This window comes from Belonocnema kinseyi, chromosome 4 (assembly GCF_010883055.1).
Source record: "Belonocnema kinseyi isolate 2016_QV_RU_SX_M_011 chromosome 4, B_treatae_v1, whole genome shotgun sequence".
NCBI lineage: Eukaryota > Metazoa > Arthropoda > Insecta > Hymenoptera > Cynipidae > Belonocnema > Belonocnema kinseyi.
Window position 1 is genome coordinate 38254091 of NC_046660.1, and position 22027 is coordinate 38276117.

A 22027-nucleotide genomic window follows, 5' to 3' on the forward strand; every position below is an offset into this window, starting at 1 on the left:
AAACAAAGGGCCTTACTTTCACGCAGATAGCTAACAAAGCCCTGTTGGGAGACGTCGTTGCTTTAGGTTATCCTAAAGTCTGTCTAACAGCCAAGGAGCTGGATGTGCTGTGGGAGGTAATCTCTGCCAGAAGTACAGGCTTCCTCTGCTGTTGGACAGTGAAGTTAACTCCTAACTTACAGTTTGGGGATCACAAATATCAACGGCAGAGGAAGAGACTTCATCGAGTAACTAGCGAGTACTAATTTAGAGATTCTTATTCGTTGTGATAATCTCAAATTCCAGATTATAAACAGGAGTGAGATTTTTCGATTTGACTTAATGCCAGGAAGAACTGAGGAATAAGATAGTGAGCTGGATTCTGTCTGACGAGCAGTTTCACTTGGACCACAAATATATCTTGTTCCAGTTAGCCCTAGAAAAACCGTCGATTTTCAACATCAGAAGGCCCAGGAATAAACTTTGGGACCCATATAAAGAGGAAATCAGAGGCAGGCTCGTGGAATCCCCCACAATCTACGCTACCATATATGAGTTAGAGTACGCCGCGGATGTTCGACAAAGGGCTCTAATTACATAATATGAGAACAATTGTTCTTTAAGTATAATTAATGTTAGGAAAGAAGTAGAATAGTGGATAACCTACCTGAGGAAACTTTTTACAAATACTTGAGCGTTGTACAACAGGGCGAATAGAACTAAATTTCTCTCAGACTGGGACAACTATAAGATGGTTTAGTCTAAATATAATAAGAACATAAGAATTTAGAAATAGAAGATTTGAAGGGGTTTATGCAAGGAATCTAAGAACATTTCGAACACAGCAAGGCTCCACAAGATAGTGGAAAAAAATCCAAAGGAACGCCTCGCTGTTGGCAAGTTTGCCGAAGCCGAAAAAGAAACGCTAAATCACCTAATTGAAGCACCCTTGCTATTTATACAGACAGCGGACTCAAACGAATCGGGAGAAGGAAGCCTGGGTCAAGAGAGGAAGAACGCCGACTGGAATTTTGACACCAAGGTCGTTGATTTCAAGAAGGTGAAATTGAGTCTTGAGTCCTTCTGCCCTTTTAAGTCACAAAAAGCCACATTACAAAAGAGCATGGATTTCTTCGCCTCTTCACTGTCCAAATCGATTAGGGCAAGCATTGCACTTAAGTGAATGCCATCGGCATGGAAGGACGGCAGATTGACCTTCGTTCCTAAATCTAGGAACGAAGGCTACATTGCTGCTAACTATTTCTGGCTAGCCAGTTTAAGGTCTTTCGTTCTGAAGACGCTTGAGGAACTGGTCGAGAGATATTTTAAGGATGAGGTGCTTTTAGCATCCTTGCTACTCAGAGAGCAGGCTTGAAAGTTTGACTTGCCAGATCAGCTAGTAAGCTCGATAAGAAGTATGCTACACCGAAAGCGACTTGGAGCCAGATGGGGTTAGTTGAAAGGCTTTCTTTGTGCGTTAAATAAGAAAACTAAGGACGACCCTAAATTCTGTGTGGACAGACTGATGATCTCAGACCCAATTGAATACCTAGGAGTAATCCTCGATAGCTAATTGAATTGGGCGAAGCATCTTAAGACTCGATACAGGAAGTTTGTTCAGGTCATTTTGGATGTACACAAGAGCCTTTGATTTGACGTGGTGTTTAGGGCTAGAATCGATTATTAGAATCGATAGAATAATCAAGGCCGTAAAAAGATTGATCCGGATAAAGCACTGGAAATACTGGAGACAAAATCAGTGTTGCCGAAAGATTAAAGCCATCCTAGGCCATAAAGAGAGGATGGGCAGAACCAGGGAAATCCTCTAATCACCGTGGAAAGACCTAAGTACAGCTGTTCAAATGCTCACAGGACACAGCCACTTGAACTGTCATGAACTAGCATGTCTTATACCAGTGTCCTGCATTAGCTAGGTTCAGGGGAAAAAAACCTTCGGCACCCCCTTAATAGAACGTGAGAAACTTATTACGCGATCAGTAGTTGACATCTTGGGCTCTATAACAGAATCAAACACTGACAGAAAATAGTTTCAAATCAAATAATTTTATACGAGGTAAATCTTTTTAAAAACACAATATTTCAAATTGAATAAAATGGCATTAGACTTGTTTCATTTCTAACTAAAAGCGTTAAAAGTTGTATTTGTAATTAACAAGAAGTTGAACTTTTATCTAACTTTTATTTTCAAATGTAAAGAATGGAACATCTTCTGATTATAATTGTGAAAAGTGAATCATTTCATATTCAAAGGCATTGAAATTTTTGTTTGAAACGTTCAAAATTGAATAATTGGAAATTTGAAGCTTTCGAAGTTACATCATTTTCAATTCGAAAAGAATAAAATATTACAACTTAGAATTGAAAAGTAAATTAAATGTTTCAAAGTCAAAACGTTTGAAAATATAGAACTTGCAATTGTTATAAAATAAAAAATTATAACTTAGCATTAAAATTGATTAGACAAATTTTCCTTCAAAGTTGAATTATTCGAAATAAAGGTTAAAAATCAAAGTAAAACTTTTCTTATACTGAAACCATTCAAAATTTAAATTATTTTAAATAAACTTTATTCGTTTAAAAATAAATGATTCTTTAATTGATAATTATGCTTTTAAAAATGCAATGATTTCAGTTTTAACAGCAAAATTAAAATTTGTGAAATTGAGAAAATGAACATTTAGCGTTTAACATGAAAAATCAGGATACTAAAAAAATGAATTATTCAATAGAGAATTGTTAAGTTTGCACCCTAACTTGGCACACACGTGGCCCTTTGAGATCATGTATACGCTCCTACGCGTCTATAGTTTAGTTTACATTGAGGTAACGTACTGAACGCATCACTGTCGGGTCTCATATGTTCAATCTTGAATAAACCATCAGTTTATTTAATTGTCAATACGTGTTTCACTGTGGTTCACCCTACATATGAACAGGTTATTGGCCTAGAATCGCGGAAGTGAATAGTGTTAAAATTTTACTATTTGAAGCAAGTGTAAAGTGATTGCAAAGTGACTGAAAACTGCGCGTCTTAGAACTCGGACAAAGGACGCTTAGTTGTAAAAGAGAAACGTAAAGCTTATCTTTGTGTCAAATGAGTACGATGATCAATATGCGTATTGAGTCGCTTAGTAATGACAATTACGACACGTGGAAGCTTCAGGTGGAAGCTCTGTTAATCAAAAACGAAGCATAGGGTTATGTTAGCGGCGCCAAAGCCAAGCCGATCGTCGAGAATGGAGATAAACATCTCCCAACTCAGGCTTCTTTGACGGCTGCAAAAATTTGGGCTGCCGCTGACCTGAAAGCCAAATCTAATTTAATTTTGTCTATTAGCCCCTCTGAGCTGAAACAAATAAAAAACTGCGTAACATCTCGTGAAGTGAGGCTTAAATTGCAGTCCATTTACCAATCGACAGGACCTGCAAGAAAAGCAGCTCTACTGAAGCAGTTGATTCTACAAAAAATGGTAGAAGAGAAGGATGCTCGTGATCACATTCGACGATTCTTCGACGCGGTAGATAAGCTTGAAGTAATGGAAGTGCAAGTGAATCAGGATCTCTTAACGATTTTATTCCTGTATAGTTTACCCTCGAGTTACGAAAATTTTCGATGTGCTACTTAGTCGAGGGACAAGTTACCGCAACCTGAAATATTAAAAGTTAAAATACTCGAAGAAAATGACACGCGCAGAAGCAAAGTTTGCGAGAACGTTCAGGTGGCCATGCACGCGAGCGGTTTTAATGGTGAGGACAATCATTACAGAAACCCCGGTAAATCAAAATAACAGAATTCAAATCATTGGTATAGTGAAAAATTCGGCCGCGAACCGTTCAAGTTTAAGTGCTCCCGATGCAAAAAGCCTGGCCATAAGACATAAGATTGTGATTTGAAGCGCTAAAGCACGCAGCAAAATTGGAACAAAGCCGAGGAAGAGGTGTGCTACGCGTGAGCACTGAGGACTCAGATGTTTAATCGACGTTAAAAGTGGGGGTAAGTGCGGGCGAACGCTGGTGGTGCTCCGACAGTGGCTGCACTTCGCACATGTGCAGTTCCAAAAAGAAATTTCTTGATTTAAATGCTTCGGATTTTTCATCGGTAAATCTTGCGAATAATGCGAATAATGTTTCTAGGTTAGAAAATACTTTGCATGTTCCTGATCTACGTTCGGATTTAATGTCTGTTGGTAAAATAACAGATAAAGGGTTTGACGTCCTGTTCCGAAAGGAAAATGCAATTGTGTTTGACTCTAACGGTAACCAAAAAATGTTCGCGAAAAGGATTAACGGTCTCTATTACGTTCAAGAGCAAGCTGAAGTTGCAGCTGCAGCGATGACAAAGTCCAAAATATCCAAACTCGAAGTCTGGCATCAGCGCTTGGGACATCTCAACGAGAGGGACTTAAGACAACTCACATAAGAATCCATGAGTAGGGCAAAGTACTATGCCACTTTCATTGACGACTGTTCTGGATGGGGTGAAGTTTATTTTTTAAAACATAGAAATGATATTCTATCAGCTTTCAAAAGGTTTAAACTACAGGCAGAAAACAAAACTGGAAAGTGGATCAAGCATGTGCAGTCCGATACCGGGACGGAATACTGCAATAAGGAATTTGATCAGTACCTGGAAACCTGCGGAATTAAAAGAAGATTGACAGTGCCCCATACGCCACAACAGAACGGAGTAGCAGAAAGAAGAAATCGCACTCTTGTGGAGATGGCCAGACGTCTGCTGATCTAAGCAGACCTTCCACCTACATTCTGGGCAGAGGCAGTAGCTACTTCAAATCACATTCGCAACCGATGTCCTTCAAGCAGAATTCAAGGTAGGATCCCTTTCGAAATGTGGATGAGTAAGAAACCTAATGTTTCTTACTTCAGAACCTTCGACCGTAAAGCCTTCATGATTAACAAAGCACCTGGAAAAGGAAAGTTTGATGCTTCAACTAAAGAATGCGTGTTTGTAGGCTATTCTGAGGAAGCGAAAGCTTACAGGATGTGCATTCCTGACGAGAGAAAAATTATGATTTCTCCCGACGTAGCGTTTTTAGATGATTTTGAAAGCAGCGGAAAGTACGAGAATTTTACTCCGGAGAATCTTTGGATGACGGAAGAAGCGGTAAAAATTCAAAAAAGAAGGGGAAGTATCTCCTTGCCCTGTAACTGTTAGAACTGGAAACAGGGGAAGGCCAAGAAAGCTATGTCATCGAGCTGGTGGAAGATTCATCGCAGAAGATTTCGTTGAAACTGAAGAGATTGCTGGAATTGCTGAAATCTCTGTCAAGAATGCACTATCCGGAAACAACGCAGAGGAATGGAGAAAGGCAATTAAGGATGAGTTTAGATCACCCATCGAAAATGATACTTTCGATTTATGTGATCGGCCAGAGAATTGAAATGTTATCGACAATCGAATTGTGCTGAGAAATAAATACGGTGCAAATGGAGAGATTGAAAGAAGAAAAGCTCGTCTCGTCGCTAAAGGGTATACTCAACGTCCTGGAGTAGACTTTAACGAGATCTTCGCACCCGTCGCTCGTTTAAGCTCAATCAGAACCGTGATATCTCTGGCTGCGGAGCACGATCTCATTTTGGGTCAATCAGACGTTACGACTGCCTTTTTTAATGGACGATTAGACGAAGAAATCTTCATGGTAGTGCCTAATTTCTTGGAGGAAGCATTATAAGAGATCATCCATTCTAAGGAATTTAAAAACAAAACCAAAGAAGAAGTCAAAGGCATGGTTCAAGAAATCCAGAAGAAAAACAAGGTACTTTTTAAAAAATCCCTGTATGGGTTAAAGCAAGCAGGTAGACAAGGGAATGCAAGACTGGACGAGGAACTCAAGAATTTGGATTGAGACCTTTAGAATCTGATCCATGTGTACACTATTTAAGCACTGCTTAAAATAAAACAAGAATTAAGGAAGAAATTCGAAATGAAGGATCTTGGAAACATCCGGCACTCATCCGACGCTCTCTGATTGTTAAAATTTACATTCAACAAAACAAGTCAATTGCTTCATCCTCGAAAAAGAACGGCCCAATGACCATACCAGCACAAATACCGCACCAAACAGTCACTTTTTGGTCATAAAGAGGTACCTCATGAATAATTTGAGGATTTTCAGTACCATAGAACCGATAATTTTGTCTGTTTACGGCTCCGGTTAACATGAAATGAGCTTCATCGCTCATGATGATTTTTTGCCAAAAATGATCGTCACTTTCAGCCATTTCGATGACTCTTTAGACCCATTCCAGTCGACATGGCTTATCGGCAGGTAACAGTTTTTACGTCAGTTGAATTTTGTATGGGAACAAATGTAAATCATGACGCAATATGCGACGTAAAGTGGTTCGTCTTATGCCCAACTGCTCAGATCGACGTGTTTCAGATGTTGTGGAAGACCTCTCGACACTGGCCCCTACGAGTGCGATATTTACATCCGAACGCCTTGGTTGCTTTGTATTCGGACGCTTGGGATTAGTAAGTGCCTCACCTGATGAAAATCTTTCATACAAACGATACAATGTAGTCGCAGAAGGCGCAGTTTTCACTTTATTTATTTTTCTCCATGCACGTTGAGTTTTCACAATTGACTTGTTTTGTTGAATGTAAATTTCAACAATCTGAGAGTGCTCGCGTGGAGTGTACTGCTCCATGGCAAAAATCTCCTTAGACTGATGCTTCAAACGCGCTACGTCATTACTCGAGCTGTCATCTCTGTCAAAAGTTACAGTGTTGCCAAATCTTTTCGTCGAATATGGCCAACCCTGTATACTGAGAATCTTCTGCATCGTTTCGGGATGAAGGGTTCAAAGCCCGTAGCGACTTCGTTGGAACCAAGTGCCAAGATAAGCAGACCAGAATCAATTTCGAAGGAAGAACTAAGCGAATATCCATTCCGTGAACCGATAGGATCCCTAATGTAATGTCGGAACACGCCCAGACATTGCATTTGCCGTTAATTATCTCAGCCAATTTAACATCTGCTACATGAGAGATCACTGGGTAGCTGTTAAAAGGGTCTTAAGATACCTTAAAGGAACTTTGGACAGCGGATTAACTTTCTCGAAGTTGCTTGGACGCTCGCCGATCATATACTGGATTTACTTTTATATTTGCTGGAGCAGCTTTTAGCTGGGAAGCTAAGAAGCAAAGGACAGTGACACTTTCCAGTACGGAAGCTGAGTACATGGGACTCACTGAGGTTGCCAAAAAAGCAATCTACCTTCGTCGATTTATGAGTGTAATCGGTTTGCCAGTCGAGAAACCAACTCTAGTTTATAATGACAATCAGGCTGCTCAAAAACTAGCCTGAAATCATGTATTTCACTCAAGATCAAAGCATATTAACATACGTTACCACTTTGTTCGAGATGCTCTGAAAGATGACCACGTCGAAATAAAATATATTACTTCGGAGAAAATGACAGCTGATATCCTCACCAAAGGATTGGTATGATCCAAGCACGAGAGAAACAAGTTGGGACGGTGAGTCTTATCGCCTGGACCGAGATGCAACGTACCCACGATTGAGAGGAAGTCTTAAGTTTGCACCCTAACTTGGTACACCCGTGGGCACTGGCACTTTGAGATCATGTGTACGCGTCTACAGTTCAGTTTACATTGAGGTAACGTACCGAACGCATCACTGTCGGGTCTTATATGTTCAATCGTAAATAAACCATCATTTTCTTTAATTGTCAATAGGTGTTTCACTGTGGTGCACCTTACATATTAACAAGACTGTATTAATTTCGCGTAGTGTGATTTTGATCTATTTTGAATTCCAAAAACACAATTTTTAACTTTTTAATTTTTAATCTTCTAATTTTTAACACTTGATTAAGAATTATTATTGATGATCGAAAATTTGCAATTAAATATTGTTTCATTAATTATTATTATTAAATTCAGAATTTACTATTATTAAAACCAAAATGGTTGCAATTAAGCAGACTATCAAGCCTTTCATTATGTAGTTGTGCAATTTTAAAATATTTAGTAAGAAATTAGGCTTGAGGTTTTTAATATTTGAAACTAGAACATAGTGAAATTTTACATTGAAATCCTCCAAAAATTAAGAAATTTCAAAACAAATATTTTTGTACTTGATCTTTGGAAGAAAAAACATTAAACTATTTTAGAATTGGTGAAGTAAAGCTGCAATTTTTAATTGATATTATAGACATTTTAAAGATGATATATGAATTGAAAATCGCTAAGTTCGTTTAAAAATGCAGTATTATTAGACTATTATTTTCAATAGATTAACATACTTACGAGGAACCCACGACCATTACAAAACTCAGCCTTGAAAGAATTTTTTTCTGATATCTTGCAGGCTGAAAAACGCCGACGAAGGAAAACACTAGAGATATTTCACCGATCATTCTAAAGTAAAAATAAAATAATTGTTCAGCATATTATGTTTGTAATTTTGTTGTTTAAAAATTAATTAAGTACATACGCAGAGCCACTTATAAATTCGAAGAAAAGTAGTGCCCCGTAATTAGAAACCAGAGACATTAATATTTCAGAATTGCCCTGGAGAAATAATGCTGAGATTATTGGTATCCTTCGTCCTTTAATATTAGCCAAAAATCCCCCAAAAATGGAATCAAAAAGGTGACTACAATTTTTAAACATATAAATTCGACCTTACTTATTTCTAAACATATTTTCGCTATCATCATCAAATCTAATAACAAAATTTAAAATACCACAGACAGGAGCAATAGCTATCCGCCCTTTATCAATCGTTTTCATTTCTAAATCACACACAGCAGCCCGAAAAACATACGCAATATTCAATATACTCATCACTGCATTTGTAAAAATCAGAGAACCAGGTAATGAAATTTTTTTATTCAATTTTCCAAATCCTTAAAAAAATTTTTACTTTTTGTAAAGACGAAGGGAAATGAACTCCTAAAAACACGGATTACATAGGATTACTCTGGTCTTCATAAAATTATGATTTACTATAAATTTATTATGGATGAGTAATTTTTGTTAAAACATTAACGAATTTTGCACACCATTGATAAACATAAATCCGGGAAAAAATTGACATTTTTTCTCTCACCTGTCTTTAATCGCTTCTTTTACAACAGTTTCTTCAGTTTGTATCTCCATAATTTAAGTTTCACTTTTTTATTTTCGAAATAAAATATACAAACAAAAGAAATATATACATTCTGTAACCCCCAGAGGCAAACGAAATTGCATGTGTTCTATCATTAAGATACTATATTCCAAAATTGAAAAAACCTAGATTTTGTATTTTTTTTAATCAATAAAACTATAAATTGCATAAGCATAATAAGTAAAAAAATTGCAGCCAAAAAGTTTCTTTTTTATTGAAAATACATTTGCATCCCGTTTGAAGTACCAAAATGTTTATTTAAAGATATATTTTTCGTAATCAAAATTCCTTATTTCATAATTCTATTAATAATTTGTTTTATTAATGCTGCATAAATTCCATATTAAAAATTCTATATTAAAAATTATATATTTTAATATTAAAATTTTTTAAATATATACCATTAAAAATTTAAAGGAATTGAACGTTTATTACTTTTAAATTAAATCGTACAAAATTAAATAATTAAAAATTATAAACTTTTCAAATCAAACCATTTCAAATTCAAGGCGATAAAAACTTGACAATTTGAAAATAAAATCTAATTTGTATTTTTCAAAGGCAAAACTTCTAAAATTCTAGAATTTTCAATTGGTATTATTTAAAAAATACTATTTAATATTGAAACTGATTAAAGAAATGGTCTTTTGTCAAAAATAAATTCACCGCCATTATAACTGTTAACATTTTTTTTTAAATCTTAAAAAAATTATATGCACATAAGTAAATGATACTACCTGTAGGTTTTAAACGTCAAATAAATTTTTGGGTTGATTTTTTCCTCCTGATCTCAAGATTTTCATAAAATAACAACTATAACGGTATTAATACCCACCTTAAAATGTTGTATTCATAACGAACTTAATTTAAAGGATTACATGGCAACCTGTTAAAATAATTTTCTGCATTTCAAAAGGTAAGATTGTTAAGATGATGGAAATGAAACTTTAACAAATTTTTAATTTCGAGTTTTTGGAATAAAAGCCATCATAGTGATCTCCAAATATATATATTCTTAATCTCTCCGAAATCTGGGATCATTTTCTCAACAAATTAAATAAATTTCTAATTCAAGATTTTATAAAATCTAAAAAGAGGATTTCAGGAGACACTCCAATAAGTACCCTGGTCATCTAACGATTTGAACATTTTAAACATTTTATTAATATGAATATATTTTTATATTTTTTAAATTCTGAATGCATTAGCTACGCTTTAAACTTAGATTCTTATTATCAAGACTAGCCGACATTCGACAAATTATGATATCAGGAATCCTTATTCAGGAAGCAGCCACTCAAAACTTTTTATAAATATATAACTATAACTATCTTCAGGCCCTAAGAGTTAAACTGAGGGTTGCAGCCACTGAAAATTATTAAAAAATAATTTATGTATTTTATATTTTTTCACATATATATAATTATGTATTATATTGGTTTATAATTTTCTATTAGATATTTGCAAATCTACTTACATAATAATTGAGCAATTATGGTTACAATTAATATGGTGCAGTAATCGTCAATTAGATAAGTAAATGTAACATTTCCAAAAATAGTTCCTATTCGGCTGGTAAATACTGATATCGTTGACGCAAATACTCTGAAAAATAGTTTTTTAAATTTAACCTTATGCCAAAAAAAATTTTATTTGACTAGACTGTTTGGATTCATGTTCCTCTTAGTAATAGGTCAGTACCAAACCGGTTATATGCTAAAGTAATAAGAAGCGCGTTTCAGCTATTTCCGAGAAAAATGCTATTTAAACAATCAAATCAGGACTAGGCTCAATTCTTACTTCCTGTATTTCTTGCCATTTTTTTCACCCAAATTTGCTTTATTGCAATTAACTATTAAATTTGTTTAAAACAAAATAAAATGTTTATTCTTGGAAGTACTCTAGGAAAACTTTCTTTAATTGTAATTTTTCTTCAATAAATATTCAAATATGAATAAATAGTTATATCAAATAATGAAGAAAATAAAATATAGATGAGACATTTCCTGTTATTATAAGAATATTCATATATTTTAATTAGCGTATTAAGAGGTATTTTTGTTAACAAAAAATTGCATTAGGAGAAATATATAAAATTTTATCGTGTGTGTAAATAATTAAAAAATAATACAACATTTTTATCATACGATTTTTATGACGTAAAAACAAATCAGACTTTTACCATTCATAAGAAAGCAGTATCCTATTCATTAGTAAAAGTGATAAAGGTTGAACATCGCAATTTTTTCATATTAAAATAATCGTCAAAAATTAATGTTTCAGCTTCATTTAAATAAATTGAATAATCAACTACCATAAAAAATTGAAATGAAGAAACATTTTTTGATATTAAAGGTAGCAAGAATGGAGCCCAGACTTTTCGCTTACAAATCCGCAGTGCTACCGCCTAATCTAACAGGCAGTCAAAATAAGTTAGACTTGCAGTCCATGTAATGAGCGTAGCTTTTTAAAAAAACCATTTTCTTCAAAAACTGATGTATTACTAAAAGGAGTGTGCAACCAAAAGAAATTCCAAAAATACATAATAAACATTTAATAAGAATTCGAATGAAATATGATTCTATTTTAAATGATGTGTTTATATAATTATTATTCTACCTGATATTTGTAGGGAAGAGTATCACAAGAAAAGAATACATTACACTTAAAGATGTTGACATAACCGCTAGAAAAATACAGGATAATATTACATTTTCCATGTAAGATTTCGCAAAATAAAGACCGCTTGTCACAAAAACAGATGTTCCTAAAAGAGTCACTGAAAAAGAAAAAGCCGAAGAGTAATAAATTATTATAGTTGAACAATTTTACTATATTGCAATGTGATTTTGGAAAGACATACCATATCTGTGAGCATCTTTTTTCCGTGACAGTAGTTAATCAATATTTTTTTGTAAGCAATTTAGGCCTTGGAATATTAATCATAACGAATTTTATTTTTTATAATGACATTTTTTATAACAGTAATTAAAATACTCCAACATTAAACTAGCTAAATTAAAGACTTCAATCGAATTGACAAGAATTAAAAAAAATTATAAACAGGTCTGCGAAATTAAGCAGTGGTTTATTCGTTAATTAAATAGGGGAAAAATGTCAAAATTACCTGCGAAAAATCTGAAGCCAAGTTTATCGACTAGCAATGGTAATAAAATATTAGGAATTAATGTTGTAAGCCCTTGCCACAGTGCACTCCGATAGACGCTCGTATTAATTTCTTGCACGCAATCAAAAGAATTTTTTATCTAAAATATGCCCCGAAAACATATTTTATTTTGAGTAATAAATATATATAATTCAATTTCCTTTCCGTGTTGAATGAATTTGATAGAAAAATATACCATAGTTGTATTTGTTGCAGAATTTTTGTTCGAAATGCTACAAACACTCGCAGTTTGATTTGGATGAAGAGCTTCAAAATGAGCAAATCTTTGGAACAACTCAGGAAACCACATAAGTAGTGAATAAAACGAGGATGCTGTACAAAACAAACATATACAAAGAACAACCAATCTTTTCAAATAAGGAGCTTTAAAGACATTTTGTCTTTGTTTTTTGAAGTCCTTTAGCATTGTGCATAATTTTTTCTTGCTTGGGGCTTTTTCTTCCTTAGAAGTTGATTTATTCGCACAAGAATTAGCAAGTTCTATCAGAGCAGGATACTCACTGTTTTCTAAGGTTCTCTGTAAACAATAAAAACTAGTTGAAATTTCCCCCCACTCCTTAGTACACTCCGTATCACTCTCCCATCCCATCCCATCCAATCCCATCCCATCCCACCCCATCCAATCCCATCCCATCCCATCCCACCTCATCACATCCCATTTCACCCTATCACACTCCGATCCGATTCCGTCTAATCCCATTCCATGTAAATTTGGTAAATAAACAAAGAAGAAAAAGTTTCGACAGCGAGACTTTCAAGACTGCCAAGGCTCTAGATTTTTTTAAAAGAAAAAACTCAAAAATAAGAATTTAATATTATCAATCTTTATAGTTTTAATTATTATTTTCTTACATAAAATTCTTCAGGGGTTCCTCTAATATTTTCAACGTACATATCAGTCAGAACCTTCAGCAATTTTCCAGTCTGTCCACTTTCAGCAAGATATTTAGGAGTCTCCGGGCAAAAAATGAGCCAAATTCCTAAAATTTCAGCTGGTATGGCACAAACAAGTACGAAAAGGTTCCATGATCGAAAAAAGAAGTAATGACGTCTGTATTCAAATTGTAGTGGAATAATTGCCCAGGCCAAAACTTCAATCAAAATTTAAATTCAAGATAATTAATAAAAATAATTATATTTTCAACTAGATGTAAATGCACAAGCAATTCTAAATTAACTCTTAAATATTATAAGTTTTAAATATTTTTGAAACAAAAATTAATAGTTTTTAATTAAAAGTCTTTAAAATCATATATATTAGGCAATTTTTAACTAAAAAAGTTCCAAATTAAACAATTTTACATCAGGTAAAATGTGAAGAAATGACAATATTTCGAATGCAATAAAATGGAATTAGACTTTTTCTTTCCTGAATAAAAGAGTTGAAAATTGAAAGTGTTTGAAATTGATTATTTTTTTATCAAAAGCTCTAGAATTGAAAAACTTTGCACTACATTTTTGAAAATTACACAATAACATTAGAAAGTAGTTGGAATTAAATTATTTTGCATTCAAACTTCGAAAATAGGACAATTATAAAATGTATAAAATGGAATATTTTCAGATTAGAAATTTGAAAACTAGATCATGTAAAATTCAAAGGGATTGAAATTGTATTTTTTTTAGTCTTTTCAAACTGAATAATTAATATTTTAAAACTTTCGAATTAAAATCATTTTCAAGTCGAGATCAAAACTTGACAATTCGAAATTGTGATCTAAATTTAGTGTTTCGATGTAAAAGCTTCCGAAATTCTAGAAATTAAATTTATTATTAAATAAACCAATTGTTTAATATTAAAATTAATCAGAAAAGTTTTCCTCAGTCAACAAGTAAATTCACCTTCATTTTCATCGTATAAAATGGAACAAATATATAAAAAATTCTACTTCGAAACGTTTAAACTGAAAAAGTTTGTAGTTACCAATAATTGTGATGTTAAAACGTTTTCACTCTCAAAATCTTAAAAACTTCAATTATTTTAAGTAAATTTCATTCGTTTAAAAGAAGGATTTTCAATTTGCTCATTATACTTTTAAAAATTCAACCATTTTAATTTTGATTGAAAAATTCAAACTTATGAAAGCGAAATATTTAAAAACTAGAGTTCAACATGAAAATTCAGAATTTTACAAAAAAATAATTATTCAATTACTGATGTAACAATTTCAAATAGTTAATTTTTATCTATTTTCAATTTTAACCATTTTTAATCTTTTAATTTCAAATCTTTTCATCTTTAACACTCAACTTAGGATTAGATATTATTCATACTTGAAAATTTCCAATCATGTTTTGTTCAATTTTAAACCATTCATTCCTTTTAATCTTCAAGTAAAAGTCGGTCAATTTTAAGATACTATATTGGTAATTTAAAATTAAAACAAAGATACAATTTATAATCAAAAGACTAGTTTAGAGATTGATATAAATGATTCAGATGTTTGAAATTGTACAGTTTTAAGCCTTTCAAATCACTTTTTTTTTATTTTGAACTTGCATTGTTCAATATTTTGGAACATTTGCAATTAAAGAATAACTCATTTTTACCAATGCCTAGCTAATTCGACCAATTTTAATTAAAAATATTTCAAACTGCAAATCGCGCAACCAGCAAGACTTTCAACTTAATTTCCTAACATTTCGTAAATTAACAACAAAAAAAACAATTTTGCACGTTTGAAATTGAAATAAAACCATTTGGAACATTTATATACCAAATTATTAAATTTAAGACTGACTATCAAGGCATCTCATACGAAATCGTGCATTTTTAAAGGACTTAATAGTCCAATTGTTCTGACATTTTTATTTTACAAATTTTAAACTACAAGATTGTGAAATTGAAATTGGCATCCTCCATTGGAAACTTTCGAAATTAAGGGATTTAAACGCGAATCTTTAAATTTTAAATCATCACAAACTTCGTTTAAAATTGAAGTATTATTAAACTATTATTTCCAATAGATTAGCACACTTACGAGGAACAATAATTAATCCCGCTACCATTACAAAACTTAGCCACGAAAGAATTTTTTTCTGATATTTTGCGGGTTGAAATTCACCGACGTAGGAAAATAGAAGAGCTATTTCACCGATTATTCTGAAATAAAAGATATTAATTATTTAATACATTATATACATATACACCAAACTATCGGTTTCAGTCCAATGTTGGATGTTGTCTGGGTCGATCCAAACGTAAAAAGTTAGGGCCGTCTAAACCGTTTCTAATTGGAATGCATAATATTGCGCAATTTCCGCGTGCGAGTACCCGCGCAGTGCGCTTTTGCTGTACGCTACTGGTGTGTTTCGTGCGCGAGTAGAACCGTCTGCCAGCCCGCGAGCTAAGAAACTGCGTATGCCAGCACTTCTAGGAAGGCCGAGATCGGGGAGACAGAAACCGAGAGTTTCATGTAGAATTATAATTTTCTTAGTTAAAAATTATTTAAACGCATACGCAAAGCCACTTAGAAATTTGAAGGAAAGTAGTGCCCAGTAATTAGAAACCAGTGACATTAATATTTCAGAATTGCTTTGGAGAAACAATGCTGACATTAATGATATTCTCCGTCCTTTGAGATCTGCCAAAAATCCCCAAAAAAGAGAACCAAAACAGGAACCTAGAATTTTTAATTATATAATTTCGAATTAAATTATTTCTCAACATATTTTCTCTATGATCCTAAAATATAATACATTTTTTTTAATACCCAAGACAGGAGCAATGGCTATCCGCCCTTTATCGATCGTCGTCATTTCAAAATCACACACAGCAGCCGGCAAAACATATCCAATACTGATTATACTTATCACTACATTCGTATAAATCAGAGCACCAAGTGACGCAATTTTTAAATTGAATTGTCCAAATCCTAAAAAAAATTAAATTTTTGAAGAGACCGAGGGGCAAACGAATGACTAGAAATGCGAATTGCATGGGATTAAGCAGAATAGCATAAAATTATATTGCATTAATAATTTCTGTCATAACTTAAAAATATTTTATTATTTTTTACAAAATGAACAGTTTTTCTCTTACCTGTTTTTTCAATCGCTTCTTGTACAACAGTTTCTTGGATTTGCATCTCCATAATTTAAATGTCACTTTTCTAATTTCGAAAAAAAAATTTAACTACAAACTCTTTAGTATTTTTTGTTAGCGTTGTTTCAAACTGTTTGTTCACATACTTTACAGATATCTTATCTACTTGAATTGCCTTGTTAAATATGAATATAGATAATAAATAAAATACATTTGAAGGATGTCGGGACTAACTATGTTGACCGAAAAAATTTCTAAAGTTTCACCGCACATTGTGGTGAAAAAAAATTTAGATTTTGAATTTTTTACAAAAATTTTAAAATATTAAAATGAATAATCCTATTATTTTTTCCATATCTAGCGGTTTTTTAACGAAAAAAAGATTTCTTAAAAAAATCATTGCTCAGTTTTGATGCTGTTAGTTTTTCAATGACTTTATGATAGAATAAGTTTTTTGAAAGTTTTGAAAAATTGAAAACATTGTAATATTTTGATGTTTATTCGAGTGTGAAAAACCAATTTTATAAATTAAATTTCTTAATGGAACTTTCATATTTTTTCTTTTTAATGAAATTCGAAGTTTGAGAACCTTTTTTTTGTCTTCTGCAAAATTTGTTTCTTGACGATTACATGTTTCTACCGTGACATCCTTCATTTATTCGACAACAAATTAAAATTTTTAATTTTAGGTTATTTAAAATAGTTACTCTTTAGAATATTATATTTGCATGTTTCGACGTGTATTAAAATATTAGTATAGTAAAATGAGCGCCTTTATTACTAGTAAAGTACACGCATGCGTATAATGTGTGTCTGGAAAAAAATTATTTTTACTTATTTATTGCATTTTTTTATCATTAAGATACTACATTTCAAAATTTTAAAAAACTAAATTTTGGAATTTTTTATCATCAAGGAAACTAAAAATTGCATCATTCACACCACTGTTTGAGACACTCAAATTTTCATTTTTTTGCCATCTTTAAATCCTTTTGGACTTTCCAAGCCCTATAGACATTCCGAATTCAATTTTTAAAAAACGAAAAGATTATAGATAAGTTTTATTTTAAACTAAACAGAGAAGTAATTAACAAAATAGATCAAATGCAACATTGTTTTCAAAGAACAAAGCTAGATCATCAACTTTTTTAAATTTCAGGAACAAGTGCAGCCAAGAAGTTGCTTTTTGATTCAAAATATATTTTTATCCTGTTTAAAGTACAAAAATATTTATAAAGGTATATTTATCGTATTCAAAATTCCTTATTTTATAATTCTATCAATTATTTATCATATTAATGCTGCATAAATTCCATATTAATAATAATCGTACGTGTCTAAGCGTCTTGAAGTTAAATGATTCCACAATAAAATTTTGAAAATAGGACAATTTTAAAACTTTAAAAATTAAATATTTTAATATTAAAATTTTGAAAATATATATCATTTTAAATTCAAAGGAGCTGCTAATTTATTACTTCTAATTAAAATCGCTCAAAGTTGAATAATTAAAATTTTTTACTTTTAAAAGAGAATTGCTTAAATTGTTTAGATAAAGAAAATTGTTCTCTGTAAGGTAAATAATATTACCTGAAAGTTCGAAAATGTCAAAAAAAATGTAGGGCTGAATTTTCCTTCCTAATCTCATTGTAATCAAAAAATTGCAGCTTTATCATTTTCTCACCAAATGAAATAAATTTCTAATTCAAGATTTTAGAAAATCTAAAAAAAAGTAGTTCAGGAGACACTCCAATAAGTACCCTGGTCATCTAATGATTTGAAAATATTTAAATATTGATTAACATTAATATTAATATATTTTTTGCTTTTTTTAAAATTCTAAACATGTTAGCTATGCTTTAAACTTAGATTCTTATTATCGAGACTAGCCGAAATTCGACAAATTTTGATATCAGGAATCCTTATTCAGGAAGCAGCCACTCAAAACTTTTTATAAATATATAACTATAATTATCTTCAGGCCCTAAGAGTTAAGCTGAGGGTTGCAGCCACTGAAAATTATTTAAAAATAATTATTATATTTTATATTCATTCACATATATATAATTATGTATTATATTGGTTTATAATTTACCACTATATATTTGCAAATCTACTTACATAATAATTGAGCAATTACGGTTGCAATTAATATGGTGCAGTAATCGTCAATTAGATAAGTAAATATAATATTTCCAAAAATAGTTCCTATTCGGCTGAAAAATACTGATATTGTTGTTGCAAATACTCTGAAAAATAGTTTTTTAAATTTAACCTTATACCAAAAAAAAATTGTAATTTGAATAGACTGTTTGGATTCATGCTCCTCCTAGTAATAGGTCAGTGCCAAACTGATGATATGCTAAAGTAATAAGAAGCGCGTTTCAGCTATTTCCGAGAAAAATGCCATTTAAAAAATCCAATCAGGACTGGGCTCAATTTTTACTTCCTGTATTTCTTGCCAATTTTTTTCATCTAAATTTGCGTAATTGCAATTGACTATTAAATTTGTTTAAATCAAAATAAAATGTTTATTCTTGGAAATACTCTAGGAAAACTTTCTTTAATTCTCATTTTTCTTCAATAAATATTCAAATATGAATAAATAGTTATATCAAATAATGCAGAAAATAAAATATAGATGAGACATTTCCTATTATTATAAGAATATTCATATGTTTTAATTATCGTATTAAGAGGTATTTTAGTTAACAAAAAATTGCAGTAGGAGAAAGATATAAAATTTTATCGTATAAATAATCATAAAATAAAGGATAAAAATAATGAAACATTCTTACTGTACCATTTGCATGATGCAAAAATAAATCACACTTTTACCATTCATAAGAAATTAGTATCCTTTGCATTAGTAAAAGTGGTAAAGGTTTAAAATCTCAATTTTTTCATATTAAAGTACTCGTCAAAAATTAATATTTCAGCTTTATTCATATAAATTGAATAAACAATTACGATAAAAAATTGGAATAAATAAGCGTTTGACGATAATTCAAGAAACAAGAATCGAGCCCAAACTTTCTGCTTGCAAATCCGAAGCGCTCGATCCCGCTAATCCATCAGGGGGTCGAAAGTTTGCATTCCGGTCCATTTAATCAGCGTAGTTATTTAAAAACCATTTTTCTCGAAAACTGGCATATCACTGTAAGTATGAATTCTAATCAAATATAATCCTATTTCAAATTATATAATTATTATTTTACCTAATATTTGTGGGAAAGAGTATCACGAGAAATGAATACATTACACTTAAAGCTGTTGATATAACCGCTAGAAAAATACAGGATAATATTACATTTTCCATGTAGGATTTCGCAAAATAAAGACCGCTTGTCACAACAATGGCTAATCCTAAAAGTATCACTGAAAAATACAAAGTCAAAAATTAATAAATTATTACACATGCAAAATTTCGTTATATTGCAATATGAGTTTGGAAAGACACAGCATTTCTGGAAAAATCTTTTTATCCAAAACAATAATGAATCGAAATATTTTTTTAAATAACCAAGACCTTGAAATATTAATCATAATGAATTTACTTTTTTATAACAATATTTTTTACTGCAATAATTAGGATACTGCAAAATTCAACTAGCTGAATTAAAGAATTCAAACGAATATACAGGCATTAAAGAAAATTATAAACATGTGTACGGTATTCAGCAGTGTTTTTCTTTTATTAAATAAGAAAAAAAATTTTAATTACCTGCGAAAAATCTGAAGCCAAGTTTATCGACTAGTAATGGTAATAAAATATTAGGGATTAATGTTGTAAGCCCCTGCCACAGTGCACTCCGATAGACGCTCGTTTCAACTTTTTGCACGCATTCAAAAGAATTTTTGATCTGAAATATGCCCACAAAATTATTATTTTAGGTGATAAATATATAATTTAATTTGCTTTCCGTGTTGAGTGAATTTGATACAAAAATATACCATAGTTGTATTTGTTGCAGAATTATTTTTCGAAATGCTACAAACACTCGCAATTTGATTTGGATAAAGAGCTTCAAAATGAGCAAATCTTTGAAACAACTCAGGAAACCACATGAGTAGTGTATAAAGCGAGGATGCTGTACAAAACAAACATATACAAAGAACAACCAATCTTTGCAAATAAGGAGATTTAAAGACACTTTGTCCTTGTATTTTGAGGTCCTTTAGCATTATGCATAATTTTTTCTTGGTTGGGGCTTTTTCTTTCTTTGACGTTGATTTATCCGCACAAGAATTAGCAAGTTCTATCAGAGAAGGATTCTCACAATTTTTTAAGGTTCTCTGTAAACAACAAAAACGGGTCAAAGTAGGCTTCTTTCGCCTATAAAACATGTTTCGTTGCCTATTCGGACGCTAATTAAGTCTTTGAAATCTCCAAACACTCCCCACGCCAACCCATCCCATGTCATGCAGTCTTATCCAAGTCCATCCAATCCCATCTAATCAAATCTAATCCCATCACTCTACAATAACTCACCTATTCCATTTAATCCCATATATTCTAATTCCATCCAATCCCATTCTATCAAATCTCATCTCATCCATTCCCATTCAATTCAATTTCATCCTATCATTCTCTTATCTCATACCATCCCATCCCGTCCCATTTCACTCAAATCTTATCCAACCCCATTCAATCCCATCCCATTTCATCCTATCGCTTTCCTATCCCATTTGATCTTATCACGCTCCTATCCGATCCCATACTTTAACTCTCCCATCCCAACTTATCCTATCGCCCCCCATGCCATCCCATCCTATCACACTCCCATCCTATACCATCCAATCTAATCCAATCCCATCCAATCCCGACCAATCCCATTCCATCACTTTTCCACCCCATTCCATCCAATCCCATCTCATCCAATCTGATCCTATTCAATTCAACCCTTTCCAATTTCATCCAATCCCATACCATTCCATCTAATACCATTCAATCCAATCCCATTTTATCCAATCACATCCCATTTCCACCCAATCCGATCCCATATTATCAGATCCCATCCCATTCCATTTTATCATCCCACGCCATCACTCTATCATCACTGTTACATCACTCTCCCATCACTCTTCTACCTCATCCCGTCCGATCACAATCCCGTCGCATCCCAAATTATCCAATCCCATCCAATCCCATCACTCCCTGATCAGTCTCCATCCTATCCATTTCTATCCCATCCCATACCATCCAATCTCATTCCGTTACGTCCCATCCTATCTTATCCTATTACTCTCCCATCTCATCTGATCCCATCCAATCCCATCCCATATCATTTGTATTCAGTAAATCATCATGCATGGTCCAAAGATAATACCAAATTTACCTAATCAGTTTGTAAAGCATAAAGAATTGTTGAAAAAAATTTTACTTTTTTCATACTTTGAATGAAAATTTTGTATCTTTTTTAAAAAATACACAAAAAATTCATAATCGGCAGAAATTTTAAGGCTGTTTTCTTACATAAAATTCTTCAGGAGTTCCTTTAACATTTTCAACGTACATATCAGTCAAAACCTTCATCAATTTTCCAGTCTGTCCACTTTCAGCAAGATATTTAGGAGTCTCCGGGCAAAAAATGAGCCAAATTCCTAAAATTTCAGCTGGTATGGCACAAACAAGTAC

General features: G+C 32.3%; 1 protein-coding gene across 6 annotated transcripts in view; it reads right to left on the bottom strand.

Moving 5' to 3' along the window:
• Positions 1-10291: 10291 nt before the first annotated feature.
• Positions 10292-22027, bottom strand: part of LOC117171261 (synaptic vesicle glycoprotein 2B-like) — a 23176-nt gene continuing 11440 nt past the window's right edge. For 2 of the 6 annotated variants that reach the window (XM_033358389.1, XM_033358390.1), the window contains 6 exons: positions 13197-13435; positions 12520-12861; positions 12285-12423; positions 11777-11936; positions 10635-10762; positions 10292-10525 (listed from right to left, as the gene is read on the bottom strand). In XM_033358389.1, the coding sequence (XP_033214280.1) occupies positions 10491-10525; positions 10635-10762; positions 11777-11936; positions 12285-12423; positions 12520-12861; positions 13197-13435 (1043 nt within the window). In that variant the 3' untranslated portion in view covers positions 10292-10490. Of the gene's footprint in view, positions 10526-10634; positions 10763-11776; positions 11937-12020; positions 12087-12284; positions 12424-12519; positions 12862-13196; positions 13436-15325; positions 15448-15804; positions 15968-16043; positions 16220-16386; positions 16548-22027 lie in introns of those variants that run through there. The other 4 variants (XM_033358391.1, XM_033358388.1, XM_033358392.1 and 1 more) reach the window with 4 other exon arrangements.